Source organism: Encephalitozoon cuniculi, chromosome VI (assembly GCF_000091225.2).
Source record: "Encephalitozoon cuniculi GB-M1 chromosome VI, complete sequence".
NCBI classification, from domain to species: domain Eukaryota; kingdom Fungi; phylum Microsporidia; family Unikaryonidae; genus Encephalitozoon; species Encephalitozoon cuniculi.
This window is the reverse complement of record NC_003233.1, coordinates 94041-120825: the sequence shown is the minus strand read 5'-3', so window position 1 is coordinate 120825 and position 26785 is coordinate 94041. Positions and strand designations below refer to the sequence as shown.

The window sequence follows — 26785 nt, the reverse complement described above, 5'->3', positions numbered from 1 at the left end:
GCTCAAGGAGTAAAAAGCTCAAGATAAAAAGAATTTATTCGCCCTCAGCTGCAGAAAGCTTCGCCTGCACCCTCTTCGCCCTCTCCTCATATGTAAGTCTTGCCTGCTTGTACTTCTTGAACCCGGAATAGTCCTTTGTCTCTTTCTTCTTTCTTGTCGGGTCCTCTGCAATCTTGTCAAAAGCACTCTTATAGATTCGCGGAATCTCCTCTGGATCAATGCCCTTTTTGATGTAACTGGAAAACTGAGTCTTGTACTTCTCGGGGTCTCCGTCTCTAAGCTGCTTCATGTACTCAGAGATGTTGTATCCAAAGATCCTGTCATGCAGCTCCTTTGCGTCAAAGCTCCCGTCCGGCTTGTGTCCATAGAACTTCGCCGCACTGTGTGGGACATTCAGGCCTGCATCAGATGCTCCCTTCAGGGCCCCAAACACTCGAGCCCCCCGCGTCGACCTTGCAAGTCCAATGTCAAGAAACACCCTCGGCGCCTTCTTCTCCCCATCAATGTCCTTGGTGACGCTGTACGTGCCGTCAATCTCCTTCGGCCTATACACCTCGTCAAGAGACATCGCTGTAAGCGCCCTTCTTCCAATCAGGAACCCAGTCGCATATGCTGCAGAGTAGTTCGTTGCCCCAAAGTTGATTCCATACCTTTCAAGCTCACGCGAGTCTGCATACACCATGACCCTGTCTCCGTCCATGTACGCCGCAACAATCTGGCAGATAACCCTGCTGCCTGTTATCCGCACAACCAGCCTGTGCTTCACAGACCCGCATGAGTTCGAGTCCTGCCGAATCATGTTCGTCCGGTGCTTGTAGTCCGTCTTCCCCTCGCGCCTTCTCCTCCTCTTCACCTGGAAGTTCTTGTGGTAGTTCCTAGTTCCCTTTGCATTGCTCTTAAAATTACGTCGCTACCACTTACCATTTTCTCGGGGCTGAAAAATTTTCAAGATATCGTCATCTGGGCCTGCTGCTCTGTCCCCGGAGTTCCGAATGTGTGGCACCAAATAATTGCTAACGGCCCATTTCATATCCCCTGGATGGACGGCTCCATATCCCCGAGGATAAAAAGACTTGTAGACTCGGGTATCTTCAAGGACCCAGAAATCGACAGGCTTGGATACGGAACGTTCCAGAAGCAGCAGGGTGCAGAACCAAACCAGTCGGTGCGGAGGGCCAGAGACCTGAGGGCCAGAGTCGGTGCGGTGCTGAAGGAGTCCAGGCGCGAGGGGGCAAAGATGCTCATGGAGATAGTCTTGATGTACATAAAGGGATACATGGAGGAATCTGCCAGATGCAGGGTTGTTGACATGATCCGCAGGTGGAAGGGCCTTGCAAAGTACATTGCAGAGGCGATGGAGGAGCTTGGCGAGGAAGAGGCTGGCACGTTCCTCAGGACGGTTCTGTTCAATGTGAAGTTCCACTACCTCCATCTAGAAAGCTCCTTGATAGCCAAGCAGGGGAAGAAGAGTGAGGGCCGGGAGAGCATATTGGTGTATTTTCTGAACGAATACAACGATCTCTACAGCATATTTGCTTCATCGAAAGCGAAGGGATTCAGCGTTCTGCAGCTCTGCGACCTTGAGGACATGATAAGAGAAAAAATAAACTCGATGTAGTGGTATATTTTGGCCTCGGGGGTCCAAGGCGATGCTTCTCCATCCATCAATTTCGCACACTGGGAACCATTTATGTTTATTGCCGATCACCCACGAATGGATGTGCAGGAGTTTGAAAGGCTGGAGGACTTAACGATGTTGCTTCTTTCGGGCCACAGGACATTTTCGTCGAAAGACTTCATGGAGGTATATGACATCATCTACAGCCACTGCACAGAGACAGCGGCGGCCTTTGAGACGAGGGGGGCAAAGGTGTACGAGTGCCTAGAGAGGACGATGGTGTCATATGTGGATCGGCTAAGGTGCTTTACGTCTCTGAAGACCCTTCATGGGCAGCTGCTTGAGTTCTCAGGTGCCCTGGATCTTGTAGCCCGCGCCTATTCGTACCTGGAGAGATACTTCATCAGGGTCAGTCTGGAGCGAAGAGATGGGCACATCCAGGATGTCCGCGTATTGGGATACACTGTGTTCTACAGAAGGTACATGGAAAGGATGATGGCGCAGGCCAAGGAGATGATCTTCTTTGAAATTGGGGTTTCCCGGGGCAGCAGGGACTACAACTTTGGGCGGCTGGGAGAAACGGTCAAGCTTCTCAAGCGAATGCTGTTCTTCTGCAACGAATCTGAGGAGTACGAGGACATGATCCAGCGGTATCTTGATGGGGTTGAGGCCCTGGTGGACTTTACTGGAGAAATCAACAAGATCCTTAAGAGGGTGTATCTGGAGATATACATTGCATCGAAGGTGTTTGATCCAGACAACAACAGGCTGTACAAGGGAATTGCAGCCGGGGTGCGCAACAGGTTTGACGACGTCTTGGGGCTGCTTGTGCACAAGATGGAGAGATTTGAGAAGTTCAAGTTGTATGTGAAGATTGTTCACTTCATGGAGCCCGAGTACATGGCGAGGATTGACGAGAAGTACAAGGAGATTCTAAGGAAGAAGGTGCTGGGGGCTGGGAGTCTCCGAGAGCTGGTGGTGGAGTATCTCAATATTTGCAGGCAGATGGAAGAGAACCTCATGCGTGAAGACGAGCTAGTTCCATACCTTAGAGAGGAGATAAGAAAGCACCTGCACATGTCTGGAAGACTCGGGTTTGAGGACGAGGTTTATAGAGACATTGACCGGACAGTGAGGAACGGAGAGGAGATGGGGGGAGAGATGGAGGCTCTTGTTATGTTTGTGAGCCTGATGTCCAGCAAAGAAGTAATTGTTGGGAAGATAGCACGGGACGCCAGAAGGAGGCTTATGAGCTGCAAGAGCAACCTGAAAAGAGAGGAGATGCTGGTTTTGTCGATGGAAAAGCACCTTGGGGCCAGCATCAGCAGATGCATGAGTGTTATGTATGAGAACCAGGCGAACTATGTCAGAAACAGCTTCAGGATAGCAGGGCAGGCAACAGAATTTGTTACGGAGACCAGGTTTCTGACGAAGGGATTCTACGACCTGAGGGCAAGTGGAGAGAGTCTCCCACCTCCTCTGAGGGATGTGTGGAGGATTGTATCGCAGCCGAAGATGGCGCAGTATCCTCGGGGAGAGCTATTGTGCTGCCACAGCCTGTCGCCGATGGTGTTTTCGATGAATGGGTTCAATTTCCGCATGAACACCGACAAGGTAGTGGTGATGCTGTGGCTGGATGTTGACAGAGGAGTGTCTGACCTGGAGCGGTGTGTTGGAGGGACTGGCTTCAGGCAGAATCTTGAGTATCTCCTCTCGAATGGGTTTGTGATGTGCACGGACGGGGTTCTATCGCTGAACCGAATGTTTTCTTGCAGGGAATACGGGTATATCAGAAACAAGTACAGGGACAGGATATGCCTTCTGGACTCTGAACATAACCTGGTTCTTGATGGGGATGGTGGGTCTGGGATGCTTGAGGAGGTGGTGGATCTGTTTGAGGCAGAGATTTCGGAGGCTGTGGCCAAGAGGGAGACAGAAGCAACGGGGTCTTCTTCTGATGCCGTTCTAGAGGCCAGGGTCATGAGGATACTGAAGCGGGAAAAAAGGGTTGAGAGCTTGAGGATGTGCAGGATGGTTGGGGAGGAGTTTGGAGATGACGAGAAGGCAGTGATGCAGACGGTTGAGAAGCTTATTGAGAAGGAATACTGCAGAGCTGATGGAGATTATCTGGAGTATGTTCCCTGAGGGGAGATGAAGGCTTGAATGAATAGAGATTAAATTTTTGTTTTTTTGGAAATCAACAAAGGCCCTTATGGCATATGACTATGAGTACGACGAGTCTGGGCTTGCATCGAGCTATCTGGTACTATCGATGCTAGTTCCTGTGGCTCTATACATGACATATGACTTGATTGAGACCCCTCCTCTTCGGAGAGTGCGATGTGCCTGCCATGGATGCAGGAACAAGAATGTGAGCAGGAAGACGAAGAGGAAGGTGTTTACTACGGTTGCATGGCTTGTGATATCATACCTGATAAGTAACATCAGGACTCTGAAGATTGAGTACAGAAGGGGGTTTGATCCTCTTGAGGTGCTTGGAATTGACCAGGACACGGGGGAGAGGGAGATTAAGAAGAGGCTTCGGATGCTTTTGATGAAGTACAACCTCAGCAAGGCGCCTCCCGAGTTGCGGTCGGAGTATGAGGAGAAGCAGAAGACTGTCAACAAGGCGTACGGGCTTGTCAGCAACAAGAAGAGATACGAGGCGTGGCTGAACAGCGAGTCGAAGACTGGGGAGATAGTTGCGATTCCCAAGGTGATTGTCAGGAGGGGGATGTATGCATTTGTCATGTACTCGCTGCTGCTTGGGGTGTTTCTCCCGCGATGGGCGTACAGGAGATGGCGGGAGATCCGTGATCTCAACAAGGTGGGAGTGAATTTTGTCACGATGGAGATGTTCTATGAGAGGATTGACGGAAGGATGAACCAGGGGAAATGTACTCTTGAGATGTACACAGGCCTGATTCTTATTATGGCAAGGTCTGTTGAGTTTGCTGAGTACAGATGGAAAAGTAATGTTGAGGGGCTCCGAGGCAGGATTGAGAGCAACTTTGCATTTCCGCTGAAGGAGTGCGGGAAGGAGAACAAGGGGTATCTTGTGCTGATGGACCATCTGTTCCGGATTGGGCAGGCAGCAAGAAGCGATGTTGAGTATGCCCAGAGGGTGTCTCTTCGGCTGATAGAGGGGATGAAGGCGATTGGGATTGCTAAGAGATACGGGAATGTTGTGAAGAATCTTGTGGTTCTCGAGGCGATGATAATCCAGGCGGTGTTTGATCCTCGATACTTCCTGCTCCAGATTCCGTTTGTGAGGTTTGAAGACTTATTTATCCAGGAGAAGAGCAAGGAGAGGGTGTCTGCCGAGGGGTATTTGGGAGCGATTCCTGGAGGAGAGCATCGGGAGTCGGCTCTGAATGTGTACAACAGCATTCCTCAGGTTGAGATAAGCGAGTTCAGTGCGTCTGTGATTGAGACTGGAGCCATCAAGAACGACAGCTCTGACTCGGATGTTTCTGAGGCTGAGGATCTGGCGACCAGGAACGACTCTGAGGAGGCTGTGCGGGGTGCGAAGTGCGAGCAAACTGTGTATGTTATTCCTGGGGGGTCGATTGCAACTGTCAGCGTTACTCTGGACAGGAGATGCCAGGGAGATGTGGCGGACAAGGGCGGCAAGATGATAGTGCATGCGCCCTTTATGAAGGAGGCGTTTTCTGTCAAGTGGATTGTGATGCTGACTGTGGATAATGTGATTTATGGTAAGATACAGGTTGTGGACGACTTTGAGAAGAAGGCAAATGTCAGGTTCAGCATTGATGTTGGGGAGCTGAAGAAGACGTGTGAGTGCAAAGTGTTTGTTGGGTGTGGAGAGTATCTAAATAGAAATGTGGAGAAGAGTATTATAATCAAAGTTGAATAAATCTCTGTGATGTTTTTGGCGTAGGGTGTGCATGTTTGTTTGGTGTGGATATGTGAAGACCTGGAAAGCCCTTGAATTGTGATGGGGGAGAAGTACAAGTTGCAATCGCTGGGAAGTGATGACAAGGTCCGAAGTGTTGCATTTACCAATGAGTCTGAGATAACGATAGGAAGTGGGCTTGATGCAGATGTGCGCCTGCAGCATCCGTCTGTTGAGGAGAGCCATGTGCTTGTGTACTTTGACCACATGAAGATCCGCGTGTTTGGGAACAACGTGTTTCTGAATGATGAAGCTCTTGAGAAGGAGTCTGTGTATGCATTTCGGTTTGGAGATGTGCTGAAGATAAACAGGTACAGGTTTGTGTTTTCTCTGACGGAGCCTGGGGACTTTGTTGATGAAGACAAGATTATCAGAAAGCCGACGATGGAGCTAAGCTACCTGAACCGAGGGGGGGAAGGGGGAGAGAAGAGAAGTTGCTCTGGGTCACCAAAGAAGATCAGGGTTGAGAGGGATATGGAAGGAAAGGACGATGTGACTGGAGATGCGGTTGTTTCTATTGCGCTGAACAAGGTCGGCGGGGTCAGTGTTTCTCTGTGTAAAGGAGAGGAGATTGAGGATGTGTCTTCTGTGAAGCAGGTTCTTGAGGAGCAAAAGGAAGTGCTTAAGAGGGAGATCAAGGAGTCTATTGAGCAATGCGTGGTTGACACGCCTGTGCTCCCATCGATAGGGAAGAAGAATCCCAGGGATCTTGGAGAGGTGATGATAGAGAAGGAGATTCTGGACAGCGCCGAAAGGATGGTTGAGGAGAAGATAAGGAACGAGTATGTAGAGATATCTGAGGGCCTTGACGAGCTAAAACAGAATGTCAAGGACAACATCAAGGAGGAGCTGCGTGAAGATCTGAAGAAGGACTTCATGGAGGATGTGAAGGAAGACATCAGGGACGAGGTCAAGGAGGTTCTGTCATCCAGCGATATGAAGAATGCCATTGCCACCGACGTGATTGGCCGGATCGAGGCAGGGAAGGAAGAGGGTGATGAGGCTGGAAAGGAGAAGCCTGATGAAAAGAGCGGAGGACGAAGAAGAAGGTCGAGCGCCATGAGGCTTTTGCCACAGGAAGATGCAGCAGCGACTCCCCGGAAGGCCTCGATCAGAGGAAAGAAGCGCGCCTCCGAGGCCTCTGAGGGGACAAGCAAGAAAAGAAAGGGCGCCAAGAAGGCAGAGGAGAAAGCGAAGGATGGGAGCCCGCAGTCTGGAAAGACGAAGAGGAAGGAAGGCAAGAGTGAGGAATAAAGTTTTAATGGTTTTGATCTTTTATCCCTTGATGGATAGGCTGTACAGGGAGGTCAGCGAGGAGTTTTTGGCAGGCCTCAGGAAGTATATCAACGACGAGATGTCCTACGCGGAGCTTGAGAGGCTTTCTACCCGAGAGGCTCTTGCCTTCAACAGCCATAGGTGGGGTGCCGTTATTGAGGAGAAGTCATGCGAGGCTCTTAGGATGAAGAGGAGAGTGTACGACGAACTCCTAGGGATTGAGGAGAAGGTCAGGACGATGGAGAAGATGGAAAATGGAAGGGAGTTCGATGTTGATCTTGCGGGCCTGGTATCGCACTCCGAGATTGTAGGACGGAACAGATCGCATCCGCCGGGATATGAAAACACCGACCTGTACTTCCCGCCATTCCCTTCACTGGGCATGGTGAGATTCCTGAACGATTCGAGCATGGAAAGCTCTGATGATGACCAGGAGTCTGCGGCAGATTAAGTTATGGGCAGGGCTCCTGCTTTACCTCGTATGGACGGATGCCCTTAATGAAACTCGCCGTCACCTGTGCAATGAACCAGAACAGAAGCATGCAGACGCACGACTTGCTTGCAAAGAAGGGAATTCCTGTCAAATCATTTGGCACGAATCCCGTCATAAAGCTTCCCGGCGAAACGATGGACAAGCCCAATGTGTATAACTTCGGAGTGACATACCAGCAGATCTACGACGACCTGTGCATGAAGAACGAAGACCACTACAGGGAGTCTGGGATTCTGTATCTATTGGAAAGGAACATGGGTGTAAAGGAAAGACCGGAGAACTTCTTCCAGAGGAGCGAGGACTTTGACCTGGTGATAACGTGCGAGGAAAGGGTGTTTACCAGCATATTTGAGTACTATGCAGATGCACCTTCGTGCACACAGTGCTTTTTCATGGTGAACTTCGACATCCGGGACACGCCGTCCGACGCAATTGCTGGGGCGCAGGAGATACTTGAGTTTGTCGAGGATGTCCTCGCAAAGGAGGAGGAGCGACTGGAATATGCAGTGGACTCGGCGCTGAGGAGATATTTTGAGAGGAAAGGGGTTATGCTCCTGTTTACTGTTGTGAATTTATAGACCATGGCCAATAAAGCTTCCGTGATTTCATTGGTGTTTTTTCTGTAGACCCTCCACGTCATGGGGCCAAGTTGATTCATGGAGAAAGAGAATACCCCTATGAACGAGGAGAAGAGAAGCTGCAAAATATGCCACACCGGAGACATAAGGGGAGACGAGCTGTGCAATCCATGCCGGTGCTCTGGAACAATAAAGTACATCCACAGAGAGTGCCTGATGTCGTGGATGGAGTGCTCTGGAACCAAGAAGTGCGATATATGCCACTACGAGTACAAGTTCAAGGACATCTACAAGCCAGACACGCCCCAGATACTTCCGGTATCCATAATCATCCGAGGAGTGGCTGATGTTGGATGGAAGGCAACCATTGTGCTCACATGGTGCATTCTGCAGATGGTCAAGTGGATGGGAGTTTTTTATTTCAATGGATATCTCTTTGCAGTGTCGACAGGGCTATGTGACACCGACGGCGGGTCTGGGTTTAGAAACAGCCTTATATGGCTGGGGGTCGGGATTCCATTGACGTGGCTGGCACAGGTGAACCGATGCCTGCTCAACCAGATCCGGGAGAAGTTTGGAGAGGACATGAGAAGAAGGAGGAGGATGCTGATGAATCCAAGGGCAATACTGGAGTCGATCAGCAGAGAGTCTGCGCAGCTGGAGAGATCCACTGCTGTGCCCCAAGGGGAGCATGCCCGGGAGATCGGCAGAGACCTGTCCTCGGACTCCAATGTATCTACTTCCAGGGAAATGGCAGGGTCTCGCAACGTTGAAGGAGTACGTCCCAGGAGGTCAAACGACCCCATGAATAGCTTCCTGTTCAGGCCGATAGTATCTGGAATATCTGGGATGACTCTCCCCGTGTCGTTCATATCTGTAATATATGGGGCCAGCAGATGCATTCCAACTCCTCGGATCCATGGGTCCTTTGGCGCATTCCTTTCTTCCATGGGCCTGGGAGATCTGTACTCCAGACTGGTGGCATTTGGAGTTGCATTCTGGGCAGTGACAAGCTGTACTGAGCATGCCCGCAAAAGGCTTGGAATCGGCAGGATAAGATACATATGCATCTTCATGAAAATATATCTCATAATTCTTCTGAACATATTCTTCATGAACCTGACGTTTGGGCTAGTTCTTCATTACATGTTTGGAAACATAATGAACAAGGGAATGTATGCACTGCACCTGGACAACGAATATAGCAGTCCTCTGAAGATGGGGATCTCGTTTATATTCCACATGTCGATTGGATACACCTTCAGCATTGTAATAAGAAACATCTTCCTCAGGTTCAAGAGATGTTTCCGGCCAGGGGTTCTCCACTTCATTCCCGACGACGAGGACTCTCGAATGGATGAGCTGTATGAGGCCTCGAAGATAGGGGTCTCCCGGATACTTCTCCGCCTTGTGGGCTACCTAGCATTCTTCACCCTATTCTACGGGGCAGGCCTTATGGTAATCAGATGTGCATGTGGCGAGATGGGCATAAGGTTCTCGGTAAGGAGCTTCCTGAAGCTGTCTCTCAGTTACAAAACCTTTACAATGCTTCTGTACTCAAACAAGATATTCTGCGACTATGTGGTAAAGGGCCTGAACAAGGTTGTAAGACTGGAGGCTCGGATGCTCGGAATGGAGAACTTCCTCTACAACGCACAGATGGAGAGGTACGACAAGCAGATGCTGATGTGGTGTGCCAACAAGAACAAGATTTTCCGAAGGCAGCACATCAAGGCAAGAGAAGGAAGAAGGCCGACGGAGAGAGAGATCTGCAAGTATTTCAACACCCACCCGTCTTCCGACTTTGCGATCTTTTATGTCCCGAAGCTGTTTGGCTTGAGATGCTCCCTGATAATCACATCTGTTGTTCTGTGCTTCTACGGCCTTTACACGGGGTATATGGTCATCGCCAAGCACATTATGGAGCGAATCAATGCAGAGGCATATATCCGGGATTCGGGGGACGTACTGCTCTATCTAATACTAGCATTCCTCTTCCGCCTGTCATGGATTGTAATCCATGTAGCTATGAGTGGCATTAGAGGAGAAAAGAGCATGCTGCAGACGGCTGGGGAATTGTGCAAGCATGGGATTGTGAACGTCTACATAAACACGGTGTATCCTCTGTTTGGAAGCCTGATGGTGATTGTGCTGTCTAACGATGGGACAAGCATCAGCGAGATGCGTCCTCTGAGGCTCTTCCTGTTTTTCTTCAGCTCGACCTCGATCGTGGAGACGATTCTAAGCTCGTCGCCAGAGAACTACACCTTCAGGGCACTCATCAGGGAGCTCTGCAAGATCAATGCGTTTATTTCCGTTGTGTTTGGGATCTGGTACATGTACAATGCGGTTACCCTCCTGCTTGGGCTGAGCAATGGAGAGTTTGCTGTCCTAAGCGTGGTTGTTGGGTACACGATCTTTGTGTCCAAGAAGATTGGGCAGAGCATCCAGAGCGACAAGGGCTTCTACAAAAGGCTCCTGGACGAGAACTACCTGGTTGAGAGGAGGGTTGTGAACATTGACGAGGAGTGATTTTTGTTAATAAAGCGGTGTCTTCGGCTATTTATTCTTTTTGGGCTGGATCTCCAGGGATTATGGAGCAAGAGAGATGGGGGAGAGCATTCGAAGCCAGGCTGAGGGGAGCGGGGGAAGGCCTGGACGACAGAAAGGAGGGGGAGAAGATGCAACCCATCAAGATTAGGGTCTATGTGAATGGAGATGGAGACGTGGTGCTCCGGCCGTCCAACAAGAGGCTGTCTACGACACTGAGCAAGCTGGACGAAAGTGTGTACGACGTCAAGGGCAATGAGTGGAGGATAAGTGGAAGAGACTATGTGGCCGTGAAAGAGGAGCTGAGGAGGAATAAGCTTGTGTTTGATGATATTCCTAAGGGGGTGCTGCGGATTGCCAGGAAGGAAGCGGGTTGGCAGAAGTTTGAGCTTATTGGGCCGATCTACAGCATGCTGCTTCCGTTTCAGAGGGAAGGGGTGGAGCATGCTCTGAATAGAGGAGGAAGAATGATTGTTGCGGATGACATGGGGCTGGGAAAGACGATCCAGGCGCTTGCCGTCGCATACTACTACCGGGCTGAATGGCCTCTGGTGATTATTGCCCCAGCATCTCTACTTGAGGACTGGGCCGATGCGTGTAGGAGGTTCCTGGGAATGGAGGCAATGGTGATGAGAAGAAAGGAGGACTTTGGCCAGGAGATCGGGGTTGTGAGCTACGAGGTGGCTTCCAGCCATGCAAACGTGCTGGCTTGCGGGGCGGGCGTAGTGATTGCCGACGAGTGCCACTATCTCAAGAGTCTGCAGACAAAGAGGACAAAGGCAATAGTTCCACTACTGCAGAAGGTATCTCGGGCTCTGCTGCTCTCTGGGACGCCTGCAGTGAGCAGACCGCTGGAGCTGTATCCTATAATATCGGCTGTTGACAGAACGATATTCCCGCGGTTTGCAGAGTATGGGGCTAGATACTGTAATGGGAGGAAGGTGGGGCAGTGGTACGACTATAAGGGGTGCAGCAATGCCGAGGAGCTCCACTATGTTCTTCGGAAGTTCCTAATGATCAGGAGAACAAAGGACGAGGTACTGGGGCAGCTACCTCCGAAATTCCGAAGGCAGGTTGTCCTGGAATGCACGGGAAGGCAGGACGATCCCAGAAAGGACCTGGTGGGAGAAAGTGTGGATACAAATGTAGTTATGCAGTACAGAGAGGCTGTTGGGTTAAAGGTGGATCCCGTGAAGCAGTATCTGGCAACGATGGTGGAGAAGGGCATGAAGTTTGTCGTCTTTTGCCACCACACAGAGATGATGGAGAGCCTCGAGGGCTTTTTTGCAGAAAGGAATGTTCCGATGATCAGAATCGACGGGTCGGTACCCAGCACCAGCAGGCACTTGCTGGTCAAGAAGTTCCAGGAGAATGAGGAGGTAATGGTTGCATTGCTGAGCATCACGGCGTGCAGCACGGGGCTCACGCTTACTGCAGGAAGGGCGGTGGTATTTGCAGAGCTGTACTGGAATCCAGGAGTTCTTCTTCAGGCAGAGGATAGGATACACAGGATCGGGCAGAAGAGTAGTGTCGACATTATATACCTGGTTGCAAAGGGAACCATCGACGAGTATGTATGGCCCAAGCTTCTATCAAAGCTGAATGTCCTTGAGTCCTTGGGTGTGGGGAGCAACCAGTTGAAGAACGTGGGGGTGTCTTCTCAGGCTGCCGGGCAGAAGACCCTGTGCCAGTTCAACATCAAGAGATGCAACTGATGCAGGCTCCTCTCGCTTGGGAGCGGTTGTTGAAGACCCTGCCCTGGACCCCCTTCGAATGACCCCGGAAACGCACGGGCAGGAGGTGGGGTGCTCCAAACTGGCAGAAGAACTGAAGACTCTGGACATGGTTGTCTACAAGTCGAGGAACGGACATCGGGGATCAAAGGTGTTCAGGGAGCTTGTCCACCTAAAAAGACTCTGCCGTTCCTTTCTGCTGAAGAGGACTCGGAGCAAAAGGAACGAGGTTCTCAGAATGGGGGAGAAGCTGTATATCCTGGCAACATCAAACATTCCAGACGGGTATTTTGTCGGGTACACACTGATTGTCCTGGGGCTGTGCTCCAGGATTCATTACTTAGTAAGCGAAGCTGAATGTATTGAGGATGCTAATGACATTGACGAGATGTTTGCGGAGATTGAGTGACCAGTAATATTTATTCATCGCCTTAGTAGGGTAGGACGCAGTTATTCTTTGGACTAATCCTTATTCTTTAATACCTTCGAGCTCCTTCTGCGGTCCTTCATACGGACCTTTGGAAGATTTGGATGGATCCGAGGTATGTGTATCCATGCTCTCTGAACTTTGGCTGGGTTTTCTGTTGGAGAGCCATTCTTGTATGTACGGGAATGCTACTATGGCAATACCAAGAACAAGAATAACCATACTCAGGGTGTTGAACATAGCGAAGTCCTCTGGAGAGACGGGCTCCAAGATGTTATGCGGGGAGAGAAGGCTATGCACGACTGGAAGAAGGAGCGCCACGGCCATGCAGACTGATTGTGCTATATCGACAGCCATCTTATGATTGCTGAGAGGTGGAAAAAGCGTTGCAAGCTTGACAGCAAAGACAAGGGAGGCGAGTATGATGAAGTAGTCGACATAGTTGCCTTTGGGGAGACGCTTGTAGTCCAGCAGCGAGCTTGAAACAACCATTCCCAGCAGCGACGCCATAGACACTGCCATGGCCTGTTTCTCGATGTCGAACCGGTCGGGCTTGATAAAGAGCAATGCAATGGCAGACGAGAGAGCCAATAGGTATACTACCATGCAGAGGATCTTAATCCTGTTCATCTTTCTGCCCCCCTCCTCCTTTGCGAATCTGCGCAGCTGGTGAAGGATCTTGAAGATCGGGACTAGAAGAACAGCTGCGGTGACAAATTTTGAGAACTTTGCAAGACTGTCTCCTTTGGCTTCTCCAAATTTCTTGTATCCGATCTGTGCAGCAGCAACAAGGAAGTTGGCTATGCTTATCACCAGCTCGAGGGGAAACTTTCCCTTCTCCACGCTTTGCGGGTTCTTCTGCATTGGAAGCCCATGCTTTCCGATACTTATGCTTCCTTCTCTCCTTTCGACTCCTTAATAAATTGGTGAGTTCCTTAATCGTGTTTATGAATCTCCTATTCTGGCTTTGCGGAGCAGACGACTGCTCTTTCTTCCCGAGACACTGGGAGTGTTTCTGAGAAGATGCAAGTATGTGGAAGGTTTGAACCCCTTGATGGAAGAACGGCTTTCGAAGATTTCTGTGGACGGGATGCGCGAGATAAGGGACCTGGATGGAAGCCTTGATGGCAGATGTGTAAGTGTGCGGGGGTTTGTGTTTAAGTCCTCGTGTACAGGCAAGTATATTTTCATTGTTCTGCGAGACGGTGGGTGCACTGTTCAGTGCATGTGCGAAAAGCCTACTGATGGCTCTGGAGGCCTGACGATGCCGGAGTTCAGTTCACTTAGGAAGGTGACGCACGAATCCTACATTGAAATAAGGGGAAGGGTGGTGAAGCAAGGGATGGAGATATCTGGGTGCAGCAAGAAGGACATTGAGGTCCGGATCCTCGGGTTTAGGGTTCTCAGCATTGCGGACAAGAGCTTGCCGTTTGCCATGAAGGACGTCTCTGCAACAGCTGAGGAGAGGGAGAAGAACCCGACGCTTCAGAATGTTGCATACCACATCCGACTGGACAACAGGGCAATGGATCTCCGGGCGCCGCAGACGAGGGCCACCTTCCGGGTGGTTGATGGGGTGATGTTCTTCTTCAGGACCTATCTCAGACAGAACGGGTTTATGGAGATAAAGACATCCAAGCTGATTGGGAGTTCAAGCGAGGGAGGAGCCAATCTCTTCAGCGTGGACTACTTCAAGAGAAAGGCGTTTATGGCACAAAGTCCCCAGCTGTACAAGCAGATGGCGATTGTGGGGGGATTCAAGAGGGTGTATGAGATAGGCCATGTGTACCGTGCCGAGGAGTCGAACATCAACAGGTATCTAAGCGAGTTTGTCGGGCTTGACATGGAGATGGAGATATGCACGGACTACAACGACGTGATCAGGTTTATTCACTCAATGCTTGTAAGCATCTTCGACAACCTGAAGAAGGAGTATGGAGAAGAGCTGGAGACCATCAGGGCCTTCCATGCGTTTGAGGATCTCAAGTACAGGCGGGACCCTGTTGTCCTCACGCACAGGGAATGTGTGGACCTTCTTTTGAACGAAGGTGTCGAGATGGGGTACGAGGATGACTTCAACAGCGAGAGTGAGAAAAAGCTTGGATCTGTTGTAAGAAGGATGCACGGGGTGGACATCTTTGTCATAAAGGACTATCCGATATCCACGCGGCCGTTCTACACATACAGAGACGAGGAGAAGGGAATAACAAGGTCATACGACTTCATCCTAAGGGGGCAGGAGATTCTCTCTGGGGCCCAGAGGGTCAGCATTTACAAGGACCTCGTCAAGTATGTCGAGGAGCATGGAATATCGCCGTCTTCTTTAGGAGGGTACCTGGAGTCGTTCAAGTACGGGGCCCCTCCCCATGGAGGATGTGGAATTGGGCTTGAGAGGTTGATGAAGGCATACTTTGGAATGGGAGACATAAGATGCTTCTCGCTATTCCCCAGAGACCCAAACAGGCTCTATCCTTAAGTAAATGCGCTGAGTTTGGAGTTCCCTAGTTTTCTGTCCCATGGGCATCTTTTAAGATCTGATCACAGGGGCCTTGGCGATGGAAAGGATAAGATACCACCTGGTGGAGAGGTATTCCGAAGAGGGCCTGACACTTCTTATCTTCTATCTCAGGAACATGAGCCCGATGGAGATGGTATACTTCTTCTGCACAGCTTCAAAGATTCTGGACAGAAGCAGCTCAGTGATCCTGCTTGCATATCTTCGGCACGCGCAGACCAAGGGGATGGAGTGCCCGAGGTATGCACAGAGGTCGCTGAACTACCACGTGCATGTGCTGAACAAGAGGATATCCAAAATGGTTCCAAATGCCTTTAGGCAGTTTGTCTCTGAGATGAAGCTGCTTGACTTCACGGAGGTGCGTGGACGAAAGGTGGAGGAGGCGAAGAAGGAGTTTGACCCTCTCAGATTTCTTATTGACACTGTTTTCGAGACTCTTGTGAAGAGCAGCAACGCCGAGATTGAGAATACGGTCCAGACGTACTTCCACGAGAAGAAGGAAAGGATGCTCCCCAGTCCTGTCAGCGAGTCTTTCAGTCTTCTCGGCAAAATCAAGGAAGAAGATGCAATAGATGCAAGCATTTCAAGGATTGTGAGGATGCTGGATGTTGAGGACTCTCCGGAGGTCCTGGCGTTTGTTAGTAAGAATGAGAAGTATGCCCACTCCTTTTTTTTCTATGCATATCTCCTGAACCGCGATGTCTATGAGTCGATGGTCGGCCTGGTTCTCGAAAGCAAGCAGTACTTCCGGGTGGACATCATCAAATGCCTTGTTGCACTTGATGTGAAGAAGACTGTGGAGAGAATAACCGACGAGTCGGTCGAGGTGCTGAACTATCTGATCAGAGAGAGGAGAATCCATGTCAAGGAAATTGTGGAGATGATTTCCGAGCAGAGAGTAGATGTTGGGAGAGAAAGCATTCTCGGGGTTTTCCGGGAGAACTATGAGACTCTCAAGGACTATGCCTCCTGCTTTAGGCTGAGTGGGCAGGAGTTGATTGAGGTTTCCAGGTCGAATGACCAGGCTTTGCCTCTTGCCCTGGACGCAGTTGACTCTCAGGAAGCCATGGACAGCTTTGTCGACTTGCTGAAGGAGAAGGAGGACACTGTTGTGGTTGACCTTGTCAGGTCTATCAGCGATGAGCAGAAGAAGGAGAGGCTCATACAGACTGTTCTCAAAAGAAGGGCGGTCCGGGGCCAGCTCCGGGTCTATCTGCTGGACAACTATATGGAGGACAGCCGTTTTATATATGGCCTGCTTCCGTATCTGGAAAAGTCTGACGTGTACAAGTACATTCCCGATTACGTTGTCGACAACGAGTCTCTGAATGTTTTCCTGAAGGTTGTGGAGTGTTCTGAGCTTCTGATCTTTGCCCACAGAATCTCGGATGTCCCAAAGGCCATTCGGATTCTCAACCTCTGCTTCAAGTCTCCGAAGTTTAGCGAGAGCGACTTTCTGTTTACCCTAACAACTCTGGAGAAGGAGCTGCCCCTCCTGATTGTGAGGACACTGATCCAGACTCTGGTGAAGTTCCCGAACCTGAAGAACTTTGTCGTTTCATTTCTGTCCAGATTGGTCAGGAGAAACATATGGAAGCAAGAGGAGATGGTGGAGGGTGTGGCAAAATGCTTTGAGATGATTGGTCCTCCTGCAGTCGACATAATCCTGTACCTGGATCCGGATGCAATGTCCAGGATACTGGGGAAGAGCAGGGGGCTCAGGAGACTCTGCCGCGAGCACCTGAAGCGGGAGGTTTCTGACAAGCACCACGATGCAGTGCTAAAGTCTGTGATGGGCCGGTTTGGTAATAAATAGGCGTCTATATAAATTTCTGCGTTTCTGACCCCCTGAAGAGTGATGATATTTGCCGCCCCAGACTGACGACTGACGATATAGCAAAATCTGACTTCAGTGTCCGATGTGATTCTGCACCTCCACGTGGTATTGGGCGGAAGGGCACTTCCTGTGCCACCAAGATGGAATCTACTTGTTATTGAGGAATAAATCCTACCTTTATCTGTTTATTTGATCTACTTAAAAGAGTCCCAGCAGCCTCTTGGGGCCCTTCAGAATCACCTGGCCGTCAAGGTGCTTTCCATAGAATCTCGATCCAAGGACAGAAAAGGAGAACGAGTAGCTGTCCACAACATAGGTCTTCTCCATGTTAAACTCCTTCAAGAGGATGTAGTCCCTGAGCTCCTTAAACCTCTTCTCAAATTCATCTTTCTGGCACTCGCACGGCCTCATCAAGCTCCTAATGCCAAGGTGGATTTCGTAGACAGACTTTCCTATGGTCAGCCTGAATTTCGAGTTGATGACCGGAAGGTTTACTGTGAAGAGGGGAAACGTCTCCTCTGCATCGATCCTGATGCTGTTGAGCCTTCCTTTGCATTTGTAATAAATAACCAATGGGCGTTCCAGCACATCGACCTGAAGGACAACCTCGTCGCCGGCAATGCTGAGAATCCCCTTCAGCCCGCCCGTATCTATTAGTCTTGTGGACTCCTCCTCAGAAGCCCTCCTGTCGCCTGTGGATCGCTGGCTCTCGGCAAACCGCAACCAGACATTTTCCTCATCCTCCCTCCTCAAGAACAGGCCAGAGGGTTGGGGGTGCCCGGAAGAAGCTGTACTGTCCTCAACTACAGGAGAGGCACGGTCGACATCCTCGCCCACTCTCTCAGAGGAGAAGCACCCTCTGGACAGAGGCTGTTCTCCAGCAGATGGCTCGCACTGGGCTTTTTCAAAGTCGTTGGCAATGAGCTTACCTTCTTCAAGTTCATAGTAGGGCTTGATGTCAAGTATCGAGCTGACATTCTCGCTGCACTCTGTGTCTGCAGGCTCTTCCGGGCAAGTGCCATTCAGATCCCTTTTCTTGGTGTCACAGAACGCCCCAAACACCCGGATCCCCCGCGCCTTCAGCTCACTGGCCACCATCTTGACCCTGTCCTTGGAGGTCTTCTGCAACATACGTAGATATTCTAGGGTCTCCTCCAGGCAAAGCACCCCCCGCCTGTGAAGATTAAGGTAAAACCTAATGGTCTCGTTTGTGAGAGATGGGATGTTCAGGTCCTGGATGCTCACAACCTCAGAGGGAATCTTGTCGACATATCTTCCGCAGAGATAGATATACTTCTGCCTTTCCTGTACTCCTCTTGCACCTGCCAAAAACTCCCTGATCAGTCCGTTCCACTTCTCGGCGATCGAGTCTGCATCATAGAGCACCCGAATCACTTCATCCATCCTCTGGGCGTCCTTAAACGGCTCTTCTATCAGGTAATCCGCTCTAAGAGACTCCTGCAGAATCGTCCCAAGAAGCTCTCCGTCCCTGCACTGCCTTTTTATTTCCTCCATAGAAACCGCATCCAGCTTTCTGAACAGCAGCCTGAGCTTCTTCACCTTGTTGTACCTCTTATCGTTGTGATAAATGGCAAAGCATGAGTTGTCGTAGCTTACATGTTCAATGAGGGACTCTGCATAATCAAGCACAAGATACAGCTTCTCGTCACTCGAGTCAAAGAATCCCTGCAGATGGTCGAATACAGTCTGCCTGTAGGAGGGATCAATCGAAATGATCAGAGAGGACGCAAGATAGAATATTCGTGGACAACAAGACCTCAGCAGCTGGAGCAGCGGAGAAGGGTCAGGAAAGTCTTCCGCCCTGTTCTTCATCACCTCCAAAAGACTCCCAAGGACCTCCCTATTCCCAGACTCGATGCCAACTCTAAGAAGCCTGTGGATCTCCTCAGTAGACAGGACTCTTGTTTCCTCCTCGAGAACCCGGACACTGCTCAGCGCAGATGCACACACGTCTGCATCCTCGTCAAACACCAGGTCCTTCAGCAGGTCACAAAGACCCTCTGCATGGAACAGCCTTGGATCTCTCCGGAAGTAGTTGCGCAGCGAGTCTGCAACCTTCCGCCTTGTTTCAGCCAATCCACTCGTCCCATGCTCCTTAAGAGGATTGATGTAGTTCTTTATCACTGCCCCATCTCCCAACAGCCCGCTATCCTGAATTGCACAGTGTCTTATCTCACTGCTCTCGTCCCCGAAGTCCTTCAGCATTGTGTTGATGCATATCAGCTGCTTTGCCGGCCATCCCTGTGTGTACCTTACCAGGTAAAGGTTCAGCATCCTCTTGAACTCCACATCCCTGGTGTCGGTCGCCTTGATGACGTCGTTGCAAAGCTCAAAAAGGTCCTCTCCACACTGCATCCGACTCACCAGACTCCTTGCTCCTTGGATCTGCTTCTTGATATTTGACGACGAAATGTACTTCACAATCTGCGACCTGCCCAGGGGATTCGCCACAAATGAGTCGTCGTTAAAGAGCTTTCTTATTCCATCCATCCCAAACGCATCCTTGATCCCCATTGTTTGTTTACCTCTCTGTCTCAATTATCATTCAGATGAAACCACTGCGCAATATGTAGAGGCTCAAAACTTTATTGACAGTAACTACCTGCAGAACATCCCAGACTCCAGGCTCCGGCCAATCACCTTCTCTGCATCAGATACCTCGCCATGTAGATGCCTCATAACATCACCAAACTCCTCATCAAGGTCCCTAAGAGGCAGGTAGCCGTCTTTGTATTCCTCCAGGAACTTCATAAAGCTCTTCACCAGAAAGAACGATCTTCCGATGCCCTTGTATCTATTGGTTAGAACCCGGATCCTGTAGAGATATACAACCCGGGATGCAAGAATCTCGACAAAGTTGTACGATCTTATCCTCTTTACAAACTGTATCCTTTTCTGCACCACTAGTGCCTTCGGCTTGTCCAAAGGCTGGCTGACCTGAGGAACAGAAAACCACATCCTCGACTCCAGCGACTCCCTTTCTTTCTTCATCATCTCCACAGTCCTCAGAATCTCCGCCTCCTCCCGACGGATGTACAGCCCAAGAGACACCACGCTTCTGTTGGATCTTACAAGTCTTCGGAGAACCTGGGGATACCTCATTGAGAGCTCCGATATCTGGAAAAACCTAAGCCTCGAAACACTCAGATCCTCCTCCTCTTTGTAGCAGTAGTCGCACAGGCCCAGATTCATCACCGACATGTTGTAGACCAGCAGCCTATCCACAACACTCGTCAGAAAGAAGTAAATGGCAGTGGACACATTTGTAAGAAAAACACTTCCAGGTCCTCCCCATGGTCTCCCGTGTGCCTGCCGAAACGGAACAATAAAGCGCATCCATGGAAATAGAGTCCTTGAGATCGTCAGATACACGCCCATGCATGCTATCGCCATGCCAGTGCTGGCCATGTAAAGACAAAGCATGTCTGCTACCACAGCACCCATACTCTTCCTCATGTAGTTAACCAATCCTCTGACCTGTGTGTACCTCGCCTTCGTCCACAGCACCTCTTCTGCATATGCCAAAAGCACCGCAGAGGATGCACAGAGAACCATGTTGTATGCAGAGTAGGGATTCACCGGAAGAAGTGCTGCGAGTCTGTCGTTCATGCAGGCGTTCGGGGACAGGCAGGCAAAGTACTGAAGAAATATCATCTGCGACACGAAATAACGAAGGAGAACTGCCATGCGTGCTCTTCTATCTGCCTGAGCAATCTTGCTCACAAGATAGAGATATGTGGCAACCCACAGCATCACCGTGCGTGCAGAAAATAGATTCCTCAGCAGGCCTTTGGGAGGATTCAAAAGGATCCCCAGCGGGTTTCTGGCAACCTGTCCCACCGCTGCAACCAGTACCACTGCCTCAAGCCCTGTCAGTCCATGCGCCAGCATCTGGTGCTTTCTTATTTCCCTTGCAGTCCCCATCTTATTCCGGGGTCATGGAGTGGCCACCTATTCTCTTCGTAGGTAAGTGCCCAAGCAAAATTTTACTTATAAATAAAGAACCTGTGCAAGGGACCCAATGAATGCTTTGATTACTATTGCAAGATGTTTAGAATCTATCAGGATGGTCCACAAAAACCTAACGGACACCACAAGGTACGAGTATGTAGAGATCCCTAATGGGATGCGGGCATTGATCATGTCGGATCCAGGGCTGGACAAGTGCAGCTGTGCAGTCTCTGTCAGGGTTGGGTCGTTTGACGATCCCGCAGATGCTCAGGGCCTTGCACATTTCCTCGAGCACATGCTTTTCATGGGCACCGAAAAGTATCCTGTCGAGGATGGACTTAGCTACTTCCTCTCGAAGAATAACGGAGGATATAATGCAACGACCTATGGGGAGGCGACTGTGTACTATTTTGATGTTAGGCCCGAGGCCTTTGAAGAGGCGGTGGACATGTTTGCAGACTTCTTCAAGTCACCGCTCCTGAAGAGAGACTCTGTGGAGAGGGAGGTGTCTGCTGTGAACTCTGAGTTCTGCAATGGGCTGAACAACGACGGGTGGAGAACGTGGAGGATGATGAAGAAATGCTGCAAAAAGGAACAAGCGCTCTCCAAATTCAGCACTGGGAATTACGACACCCTGAGGAGGGACGGGATATGGGAGGAAATGAAGGAGTTCTGGAGTCGAAAGTATTCCAGTGACAAGATGTGTGTTGTGATCTATGGGAACAAGAGCCCTGGAGAGCTGAAGGAACTGCTGGGAAAGTTTGAAGGAGTTCCCAAAGGGCACGGGGAGGACAGCTGTGATAAGAAGGATCGGAAGTGCAGGCTGGATGAGGGGTGGAGCGTGTTTGACGAAGAGTATACAAACAGGTGGATAAGGATACAGCCGATTGCCGATACAAGGTCGATCATGGTTATGATGACGGTGGAATCTGGATACAAGATGTTTAAGAACAACCCGTATGAATATGTGCTGAACATGATTCTTAGAAACGACTCGAAGGGATTTGCATGTAAGGTGAAGGACATGGGGCTTGTTCTGGAAGTTGAGGGAGACCTGTGCGACTATACAGACTACTCGGTGATGATAATAACGATGCATCTATCTGCGGCCGGGAACAAAAGGCCGAAAGAGGCCGTGCTGGAGCTTGTGAAGTATCTCAAGACCATGCCGGTCTGCCTGGATGAGTATGCCGAGCTCCAGAAGAGGTCCAGGTATCTGTTTAAGTACGATGAAAAGGACGATCCTATGTACCAGACAAGGAGAGTTGCAGTAAACATGCAGTTCTATCCTGTCGAGAATGTCCTTGATCATGAGCATTGCTTTGAAAGGTTTGACGGCGACGAGATCAGGGGAGTGGTCCTTCTGATGGCAGACTTTTCAAGATGGGTTGTATTCCATATTGCAAAGGATGCAGGGACGTTTGACATGCGCGAGGAGATATACGGAGTGAGATATGGAGTGGGGGACAGGATATTTGAGGCAGAAGACATCGATGCGGAGAACTCGGGAGTTGTGGAGTGGAAGGAGGGGGAGATGATAAGGACCGAAATCCCCTCAGACATCCTCACAAAGGAGCTTCCAGGCGGGAAGATCAGCTATCTATTTAACGACTCTTACAAGGTCCCAAAGGTCTTTGCAGGGTATCTGATAAGGACAGAGAATAGCAGTTCTGATGTAGTCAACATGATGTTCCTAGCCAGGAATGCGAAGGACCAGTTCTTCAAAAGATATGATGGGTCTCTGTACAAGACTGGTGTGGAGATTGATGTCCGAGTGGAGTCCCGCGGAGTGGAGATCCGCATTGAGTGCTTCAACCACATGAGCGTCGAGGTGTCCCGGATGTTCTTTGACATTCTGTTTGGCGAGCCCGATGGATCGCGTAGGCATCTGATCAAGGAAGAGATCTGGAATGAGCTGGAGGTGAAAAGAACAAGCAATCCCTACAAACGGTGCAGGGACGGAATGAAGTGGATGAAGGTCCCAGGACATCTGATGGCCGAGGAGGCAATGGAGAGACTGGACTCTGTGGACACCAAGTCGAGACTAAGCCGAAAGTTCTTCCTCGAGATGTTTGTGGTTGGAAACATCGAGTATTCGGATGCAGAGAAGATGTTTAGGCATGTCTTGACAAAGCAAGAGGAGATACACAGCTGTGGGAGAAATGAGCTCCTTGACGGGAGGTACAGGTGTGATATAAATACATGTGACGAGAGAAATAATGCATGTGCTCTGAGCTATTACTGCGGAAGGTATGGAAACCACAAGGACGTGGCAGTGGCGCATCTTGTGCACCATTCGTGCAAGGCAATGTTCTTCGATCAGCTTCGGACCAAGGAGGAGCTCGGATACGTGGTAATATCCAATGTCACATACATCGACGATGAACAGTACATAACATTTGTTGTGCAGAGCGAGAAGGATGTGGAGTTCCTGGAGAAGAGGATAAGGAGGTTTGTTGAGGAACTAGAGGGATACTTCAAGGAGATGAGTCTGGAGGACTTTGAGAAGTTCAAGAGCGGAGTCATCTCATCTTTCAGAGAGAGGAAGAAGAACTTTGTGCTGTACAGCACCGAGATATGGGACAAGTGCCTGAGAGGGGTAGTTGACCAGGAGCACGACGAGAAAGTTGTTGAGGCCGTCAAGGAGATCTCCAAAGAAAATCTGTCTGTAGGCAAAATACTTGGCCAGGTGTATGTCTCCAGAGTATTCGCTCATTAAATCATCTGGTTTAAACTTAAAGCAACATTTAAAATCTTTATTACTACAAAAGTATGAAAATAAATACCCCCCTCTTCCTTTTTAGTTGTGCTTTATAAGTTCAAAGCATCGATTCCCAGGAAGTACAATAAAATTGAGATTGGGTGGGTTCTGCTATTGTTTATGGGCTCAGATATCTCCAGACATTTTTTTCTAACGTCTATCATACTTACATCTTTTTCTTATTTTATGGTATATAAAAATCTAAATAAAGAGGATAAGAGAAACGTCCATAATTTTAAACTATTACTGTAAATAGAGACATAGAAATTCCACACATGATTCTCTGTTATTTATATTTTCTTTTATAGGAACTTTCAGCAACCATACTAAATTCATTGTTTATAAAGATCAAGTTTTATCCTATACCTCTTTGGATTTCGACGATCTTGACAAGATATTACGTTATATATTACAGAATCGCGTATATTATAACGTTAATTATTGTCATATCATCATTTAACATAAGCCATCAATTTGTATTTTAAATACCGATGTCTAAAAACCAAAAATATGATGCGGCACATAAACGAGATACTAATAGCAAAAGAAAAATATTTTCAAAGTAGTATAAACGATCATGATTTGAAAGAAATTATACTTAAAATTCAACAAGACTGTATAACCTATCACAGTACGGATCTACTTGGGAGCAGTTTGTTACACAAGCTGATATTGATTTTGATTATTGAGAAATTTAAAAGCTTATTGCTATTTGAAAAGAACATCATTTCTATCTTTGATTTAGAGTGTGTTAATTTTCAAGAAGAAATGAATAGTATCATGTATGTGATGAATGAAGTAGAAAAGCAGTATTTACGTTCAGACAAATTTTCTACGCATAATCATTCACTAACAGGTGGTTTATTTGCAAGCAACTCGGTCATTAGAAGGATCAATTTTCCAAAAGAAATATCTAAAATTCTAAGAAAATGGTTAAAGAAACATCTTACCTATCCTTATCCATCCAAGATAGAAAAAAAAATGCTTTCTAAAGAAACTGGTTTAAAGTTGTCCCAGATAGACAATTGGTTTGCAAACGCGAGAAGACGTATATTACCATTTATGAAGGAGAAGTTTATCGATTTTGATTAGGAATCGATAACATCCAAATATTTATGATGAAAGAATGAATATAATATTGAAATCCATTTTTATCATTTTGCTAATCGCATATTTACTATTTTAGTTTTTCTATAAAGATGTCCGTGCTGGGTTGCTGCAATGGCCATAAAGGGTGGAGCTTAATAGCCCAATTAGCCATGCTGTCGTAATTGGGGAGCGGTAATGTCGAGGGAGATATTCCCTCCAAAAAAAAGTATATAAGAAGATCGCCGGTCCAGTGGGAAGAACTACATGAGCCATGGAGAGGAAACTGAACTGCTACTTGATCCCAAGGAAGAGAGGTTTGTGCTGCTCCCGATAAAGTATCATGACATATGGAAGATGTACAAGAAGGCGGAGAGTTCTTTCTGGACTGTGGAGGAGGTTTCCCTGGACAAGGACATTGACGACTGGGGGAAACTGAATGCAAAGGAGAGGCACTTTATCTCGTATGTCCTTGCGTTCTTTGCAGCTTCTGATGGGATCGTGAACCTCAACCTGGTTGAAAGGTTTTCGACGGAGGTCAAGGTGCTTGAGGCCAGGTTCTTCTACGGGTTCCAGATGGCGATTGAGAACATCCACAGCGAGATGTACAGCCTGCTTATTGACACCTACATAAGGGACAACGACGAGAAGAACTTTCTGTTTGACGCGATCAGGACCATCCCGTCTGTGAAGGAAAAGGCTGACTGGGCAATAAGGTGGATTGAGGACAAGAACTCTGACTTCGCGACAAGGCTTGTGGCGTTTGCCTGTGTGGAGGGGATATTCTTCTCTGGGGCGTTTGCATCGATATTCTGGCTGAAGAAGAGGGGGCTTATGCCTGGGCTGACGTTTTCGAACGAGTTGATAAGCAGAGATGAGGGGCTGCACTGCGAGTTTGCATGTCTGCTCCACTACCACTTGAAGAAGAAATGCAACAGGATAAAGGAGGTTGTGATGGATGCGGTCGAGATCGAGAAGAAGTTCCTGAGTGAAAGCCTGCCTGTGAATCTCATAGGGATGAACTGCAACCTGATGTGCAGGTACATAGAGTTTGTGGCAGACAGACTGCTGGAGAATCTTGGGGAGGAGAGGGTCTACAATGCCACCAACCCGTTTGATTTCATGGAGAACATCTCCTTGGTCGGAAAGACAAACTTCTTTGACAAGAGGGAGTCGCAATACCAGAAGGCGTTTGTGGGGATTGAGAATGGAAACGACTCGTTCAGGATAGATGTGGACTTCTGACGGGGCTGATTAAATGGTTTGCTATGTGGATCTCAAAGGTCTTTATTAGCCTGGCTCCTGTCTTTTCTTAAATACTCGCCGTAGATGAAGTGCTGGGTCACAACGCTTCTTCTGAGTACGTGATCGTCGTACATCCTGATCATTCCTCTATTGATGCTTGCCCAGTCCTTATCCATGATGCTCTTGAGGATGCGTGAGGAGCCTCCGAGCTTCTTTTCCACTGCGACGAAGTAGCATTTGGAGCCGTCAAGCTCGTCGAATCTAAGTGTTGTGTTGCAGAGCTCCGAGGACCCGAAGAGAAAGGGGAGGAACTGGTAGTCGTCGAGCCCCCACATTCCATGGCTCCCGGCTGGCTCCAGGTTGAACTTCGTTATGAAGAGCCTGACGATCTCAAAGTACTTTACAAGGATAGTGAATACGCAGTCGATTCCTATGCTTCCCCTGCAGTACTGGGCGTAAAGATAGCACAGGAAGTTCAGCTCATGTCCGGTTCCGTAGTCCAGCCGGATCTGGTTTCCAAACGAGTTCCTCAGGTACTCGTCGTCGTATGTGTCGTATATCTTCTTGAACACCGTTTTTGCAGCCATGTTTGCATATCTCTGTGGAGACGGATCCTTCTCGGTCTCACTTACAATTCTGGTGATGTCTGCAAGGACATCCATGTGATGCTTGCTCTGTCTTTGTTCCGAGTTCTTGATCGAGTCATCAACCATCAGGATGAAGTTGTATATCCTTGCATATGCCTCGGTCTCAACGAAGTCAATCCCGTTTTTCATTGT

General features: G+C 49.0%; 19 protein-coding genes across 19 annotated transcripts, besides 1 other annotated feature; 14 read left to right on the top strand and 5 right to left on the bottom strand.

The window, feature by feature from the left end:
• Positions 1–34: 34 nt before the first annotated feature.
• Positions 35–924, bottom strand: ECU06_0900i (ribosomal 60S subunit protein L5; the record flags this gene model as incomplete). The annotated part of the gene is made up of 2 exons (NM_001415663.1): positions 35–895; positions 922–924. 2 exons carry the CDS (start codon positions 922–924, stop codon positions 35–37), a joined length of 864 nt encoding a protein of 287 aa, NP_001402247.1.
• Positions 925–1039: 115 nt separating this feature from the next.
• ECU06_0890 (uncharacterized protein) lies at positions 1040–1618 on the top strand (the record flags this gene model as incomplete). The annotated part of the gene is made up of 1 exon (NM_001041467.1): positions 1040–1618. One exon carries the CDS (start codon positions 1040–1042, stop codon positions 1616–1618), a length of 579 nt encoding a protein of 192 aa, NP_585845.1.
• Positions 1619–1714: 96 nt separating this feature from the next.
• On the top strand, positions 1715–3763 carry ECU06_0880 (uncharacterized protein; the record flags this gene model as incomplete). Its single annotated transcript, NM_001041466.2, has 1 exon — positions 1715–3763. One exon carries the CDS (start codon positions 1715–1717, stop codon positions 3761–3763), a length of 2049 nt encoding a protein of 682 aa, NP_585844.2.
• A 67-nt stretch (positions 3764–3830) lies between these two features.
• Positions 3831–5495, top strand: ECU06_0870 (uncharacterized protein; the record flags this gene model as incomplete). Its single annotated transcript, NM_001041465.1, has 1 exon — positions 3831–5495. One exon carries the CDS (start codon positions 3831–3833, stop codon positions 5493–5495), a length of 1665 nt encoding a protein of 554 aa, NP_585843.1.
• An 81-nt stretch (positions 5496–5576) lies between these two features.
• On the top strand, positions 5577–6788 carry ECU06_0860 (uncharacterized protein; the record flags this gene model as incomplete). The annotated part of the gene is made up of 1 exon (NM_001041464.1): positions 5577–6788. The coding sequence occupies one exon, from the start codon at positions 5577–5579 to the stop codon at positions 6786–6788; it is 1212 nt and encodes a 403-aa protein (NP_585842.1).
• Positions 6789–6819: 31 nt separating this feature from the next.
• ECU06_0850 (uncharacterized protein) lies at positions 6820–7260 on the top strand (the record flags this gene model as incomplete). Its single annotated transcript, NM_001041463.2, has 1 exon — positions 6820–7260. One exon carries the CDS (start codon positions 6820–6822, stop codon positions 7258–7260), a length of 441 nt encoding a protein of 146 aa, NP_585841.2.
• A 47-nt stretch (positions 7261–7307) lies between these two features.
• On the top strand, positions 7308–7880 carry ECU06_0840 (RNA polymerase II subunit A C-terminal domain phosphatase; the record flags this gene model as incomplete). The annotated part of the gene is made up of 1 exon (NM_001041462.2): positions 7308–7880. The coding sequence occupies one exon, from the start codon at positions 7308–7310 to the stop codon at positions 7878–7880; it is 573 nt and encodes a 190-aa protein (NP_585840.2).
• Positions 7881–7979: 99 nt separating this feature from the next.
• ECU06_0830 (uncharacterized protein) lies at positions 7980–10412 on the top strand (the record flags this gene model as incomplete). The annotated part of the gene is made up of 1 exon (NM_001041461.2): positions 7980–10412. The coding sequence occupies one exon, from the start codon at positions 7980–7982 to the stop codon at positions 10410–10412; it is 2433 nt and encodes an 810-aa protein (NP_585839.2).
• A 62-nt stretch (positions 10413–10474) lies between these two features.
• Positions 10475–12145, top strand: ECU06_0820 (uncharacterized protein; the record flags this gene model as incomplete). Its single annotated transcript, NM_001041460.1, has 1 exon — positions 10475–12145. The coding sequence occupies one exon, from the start codon at positions 10475–10477 to the stop codon at positions 12143–12145; it is 1671 nt and encodes a 556-aa protein (NP_585838.1).
• Positions 12146–12203: 58 nt separating this feature from the next.
• ECU06_0810 (uncharacterized protein) lies at positions 12204–12572 on the top strand (the record flags this gene model as incomplete). Its single annotated transcript, NM_001041459.1, has 1 exon — positions 12204–12572. One exon carries the CDS (start codon positions 12204–12206, stop codon positions 12570–12572), a length of 369 nt encoding a protein of 122 aa, NP_585837.1.
• A 60-nt stretch (positions 12573–12632) lies between these two features.
• Positions 12633–13454, bottom strand: ECU06_0800 (uncharacterized protein; the record flags this gene model as incomplete). Its single annotated transcript, NM_001041458.1, has 1 exon — positions 12633–13454. The coding sequence occupies one exon, from the start codon at positions 13452–13454 to the stop codon at positions 12633–12635; it is 822 nt and encodes a 273-aa protein (NP_585836.1).
• Positions 13455–13644: 190 nt separating this feature from the next.
• Positions 13645–15066, top strand: ECU06_0790 (uncharacterized protein; the record flags this gene model as incomplete). Its single annotated transcript, NM_001041457.1, has 1 exon — positions 13645–15066. One exon carries the CDS (start codon positions 13645–13647, stop codon positions 15064–15066), a length of 1422 nt encoding a protein of 473 aa, NP_585835.1.
• Positions 15067–15145: 79 nt separating this feature from the next.
• ECU06_0780 (uncharacterized protein) lies at positions 15146–16921 on the top strand (the record flags this gene model as incomplete). The annotated part of the gene is made up of 1 exon (NM_001041456.1): positions 15146–16921. One exon carries the CDS (start codon positions 15146–15148, stop codon positions 16919–16921), a length of 1776 nt encoding a protein of 591 aa, NP_585834.1.
• Positions 16922–16955: 34 nt separating this feature from the next.
• Positions 16956–17019: a sequence feature.
• Positions 17020–17140: 121 nt separating this feature from the next.
• Positions 17141–19477, bottom strand: ECU06_0770 (uncharacterized protein; the record flags this gene model as incomplete). The annotated part of the gene is made up of 1 exon (NM_001041455.1): positions 17141–19477. The coding sequence occupies one exon, from the start codon at positions 19475–19477 to the stop codon at positions 17141–17143; it is 2337 nt and encodes a 778-aa protein (NP_585833.1).
• Positions 19478–19561: 84 nt separating this feature from the next.
• ECU06_0760 (uncharacterized protein) lies at positions 19562–20887 on the bottom strand (the record flags this gene model as incomplete). The annotated part of the gene is made up of 1 exon (NM_001041454.1): positions 19562–20887. The coding sequence occupies one exon, from the start codon at positions 20885–20887 to the stop codon at positions 19562–19564; it is 1326 nt and encodes a 441-aa protein (NP_585832.1).
• A 97-nt stretch (positions 20888–20984) lies between these two features.
• Positions 20985–23633, top strand: ECU06_0750 (uncharacterized protein; the record flags this gene model as incomplete). The annotated part of the gene is made up of 1 exon (NM_001041453.1): positions 20985–23633. One exon carries the CDS (start codon positions 20985–20987, stop codon positions 23631–23633), a length of 2649 nt encoding a protein of 882 aa, NP_585831.1.
• A 552-nt stretch (positions 23634–24185) lies between these two features.
• Positions 24186–24767, top strand: ECU06_0740 (uncharacterized protein; the record flags this gene model as incomplete). Its single annotated transcript, NM_001041452.1, has 1 exon — positions 24186–24767. One exon carries the CDS (start codon positions 24186–24188, stop codon positions 24765–24767), a length of 582 nt encoding a protein of 193 aa, NP_585830.1.
• A 261-nt stretch (positions 24768–25028) lies between these two features.
• ECU06_0730 (ribonucleoside diphosphate reductase) lies at positions 25029–26006 on the top strand (the record flags this gene model as incomplete). The annotated part of the gene is made up of 1 exon (NM_001041451.1): positions 25029–26006. One exon carries the CDS (start codon positions 25029–25031, stop codon positions 26004–26006), a length of 978 nt encoding a protein of 325 aa, NP_585829.1.
• A 32-nt stretch (positions 26007–26038) lies between these two features.
• ECU06_0720 (peptidylprolyl isomerase RRD2) lies at positions 26039–26782 on the bottom strand (the record flags this gene model as incomplete). Its single annotated transcript, NM_001041450.1, has 1 exon — positions 26039–26782. The coding sequence occupies one exon, from the start codon at positions 26780–26782 to the stop codon at positions 26039–26041; it is 744 nt and encodes a 247-aa protein (NP_585828.1).
• Between the last annotated feature and the right edge of the window lie 3 nt (positions 26783–26785).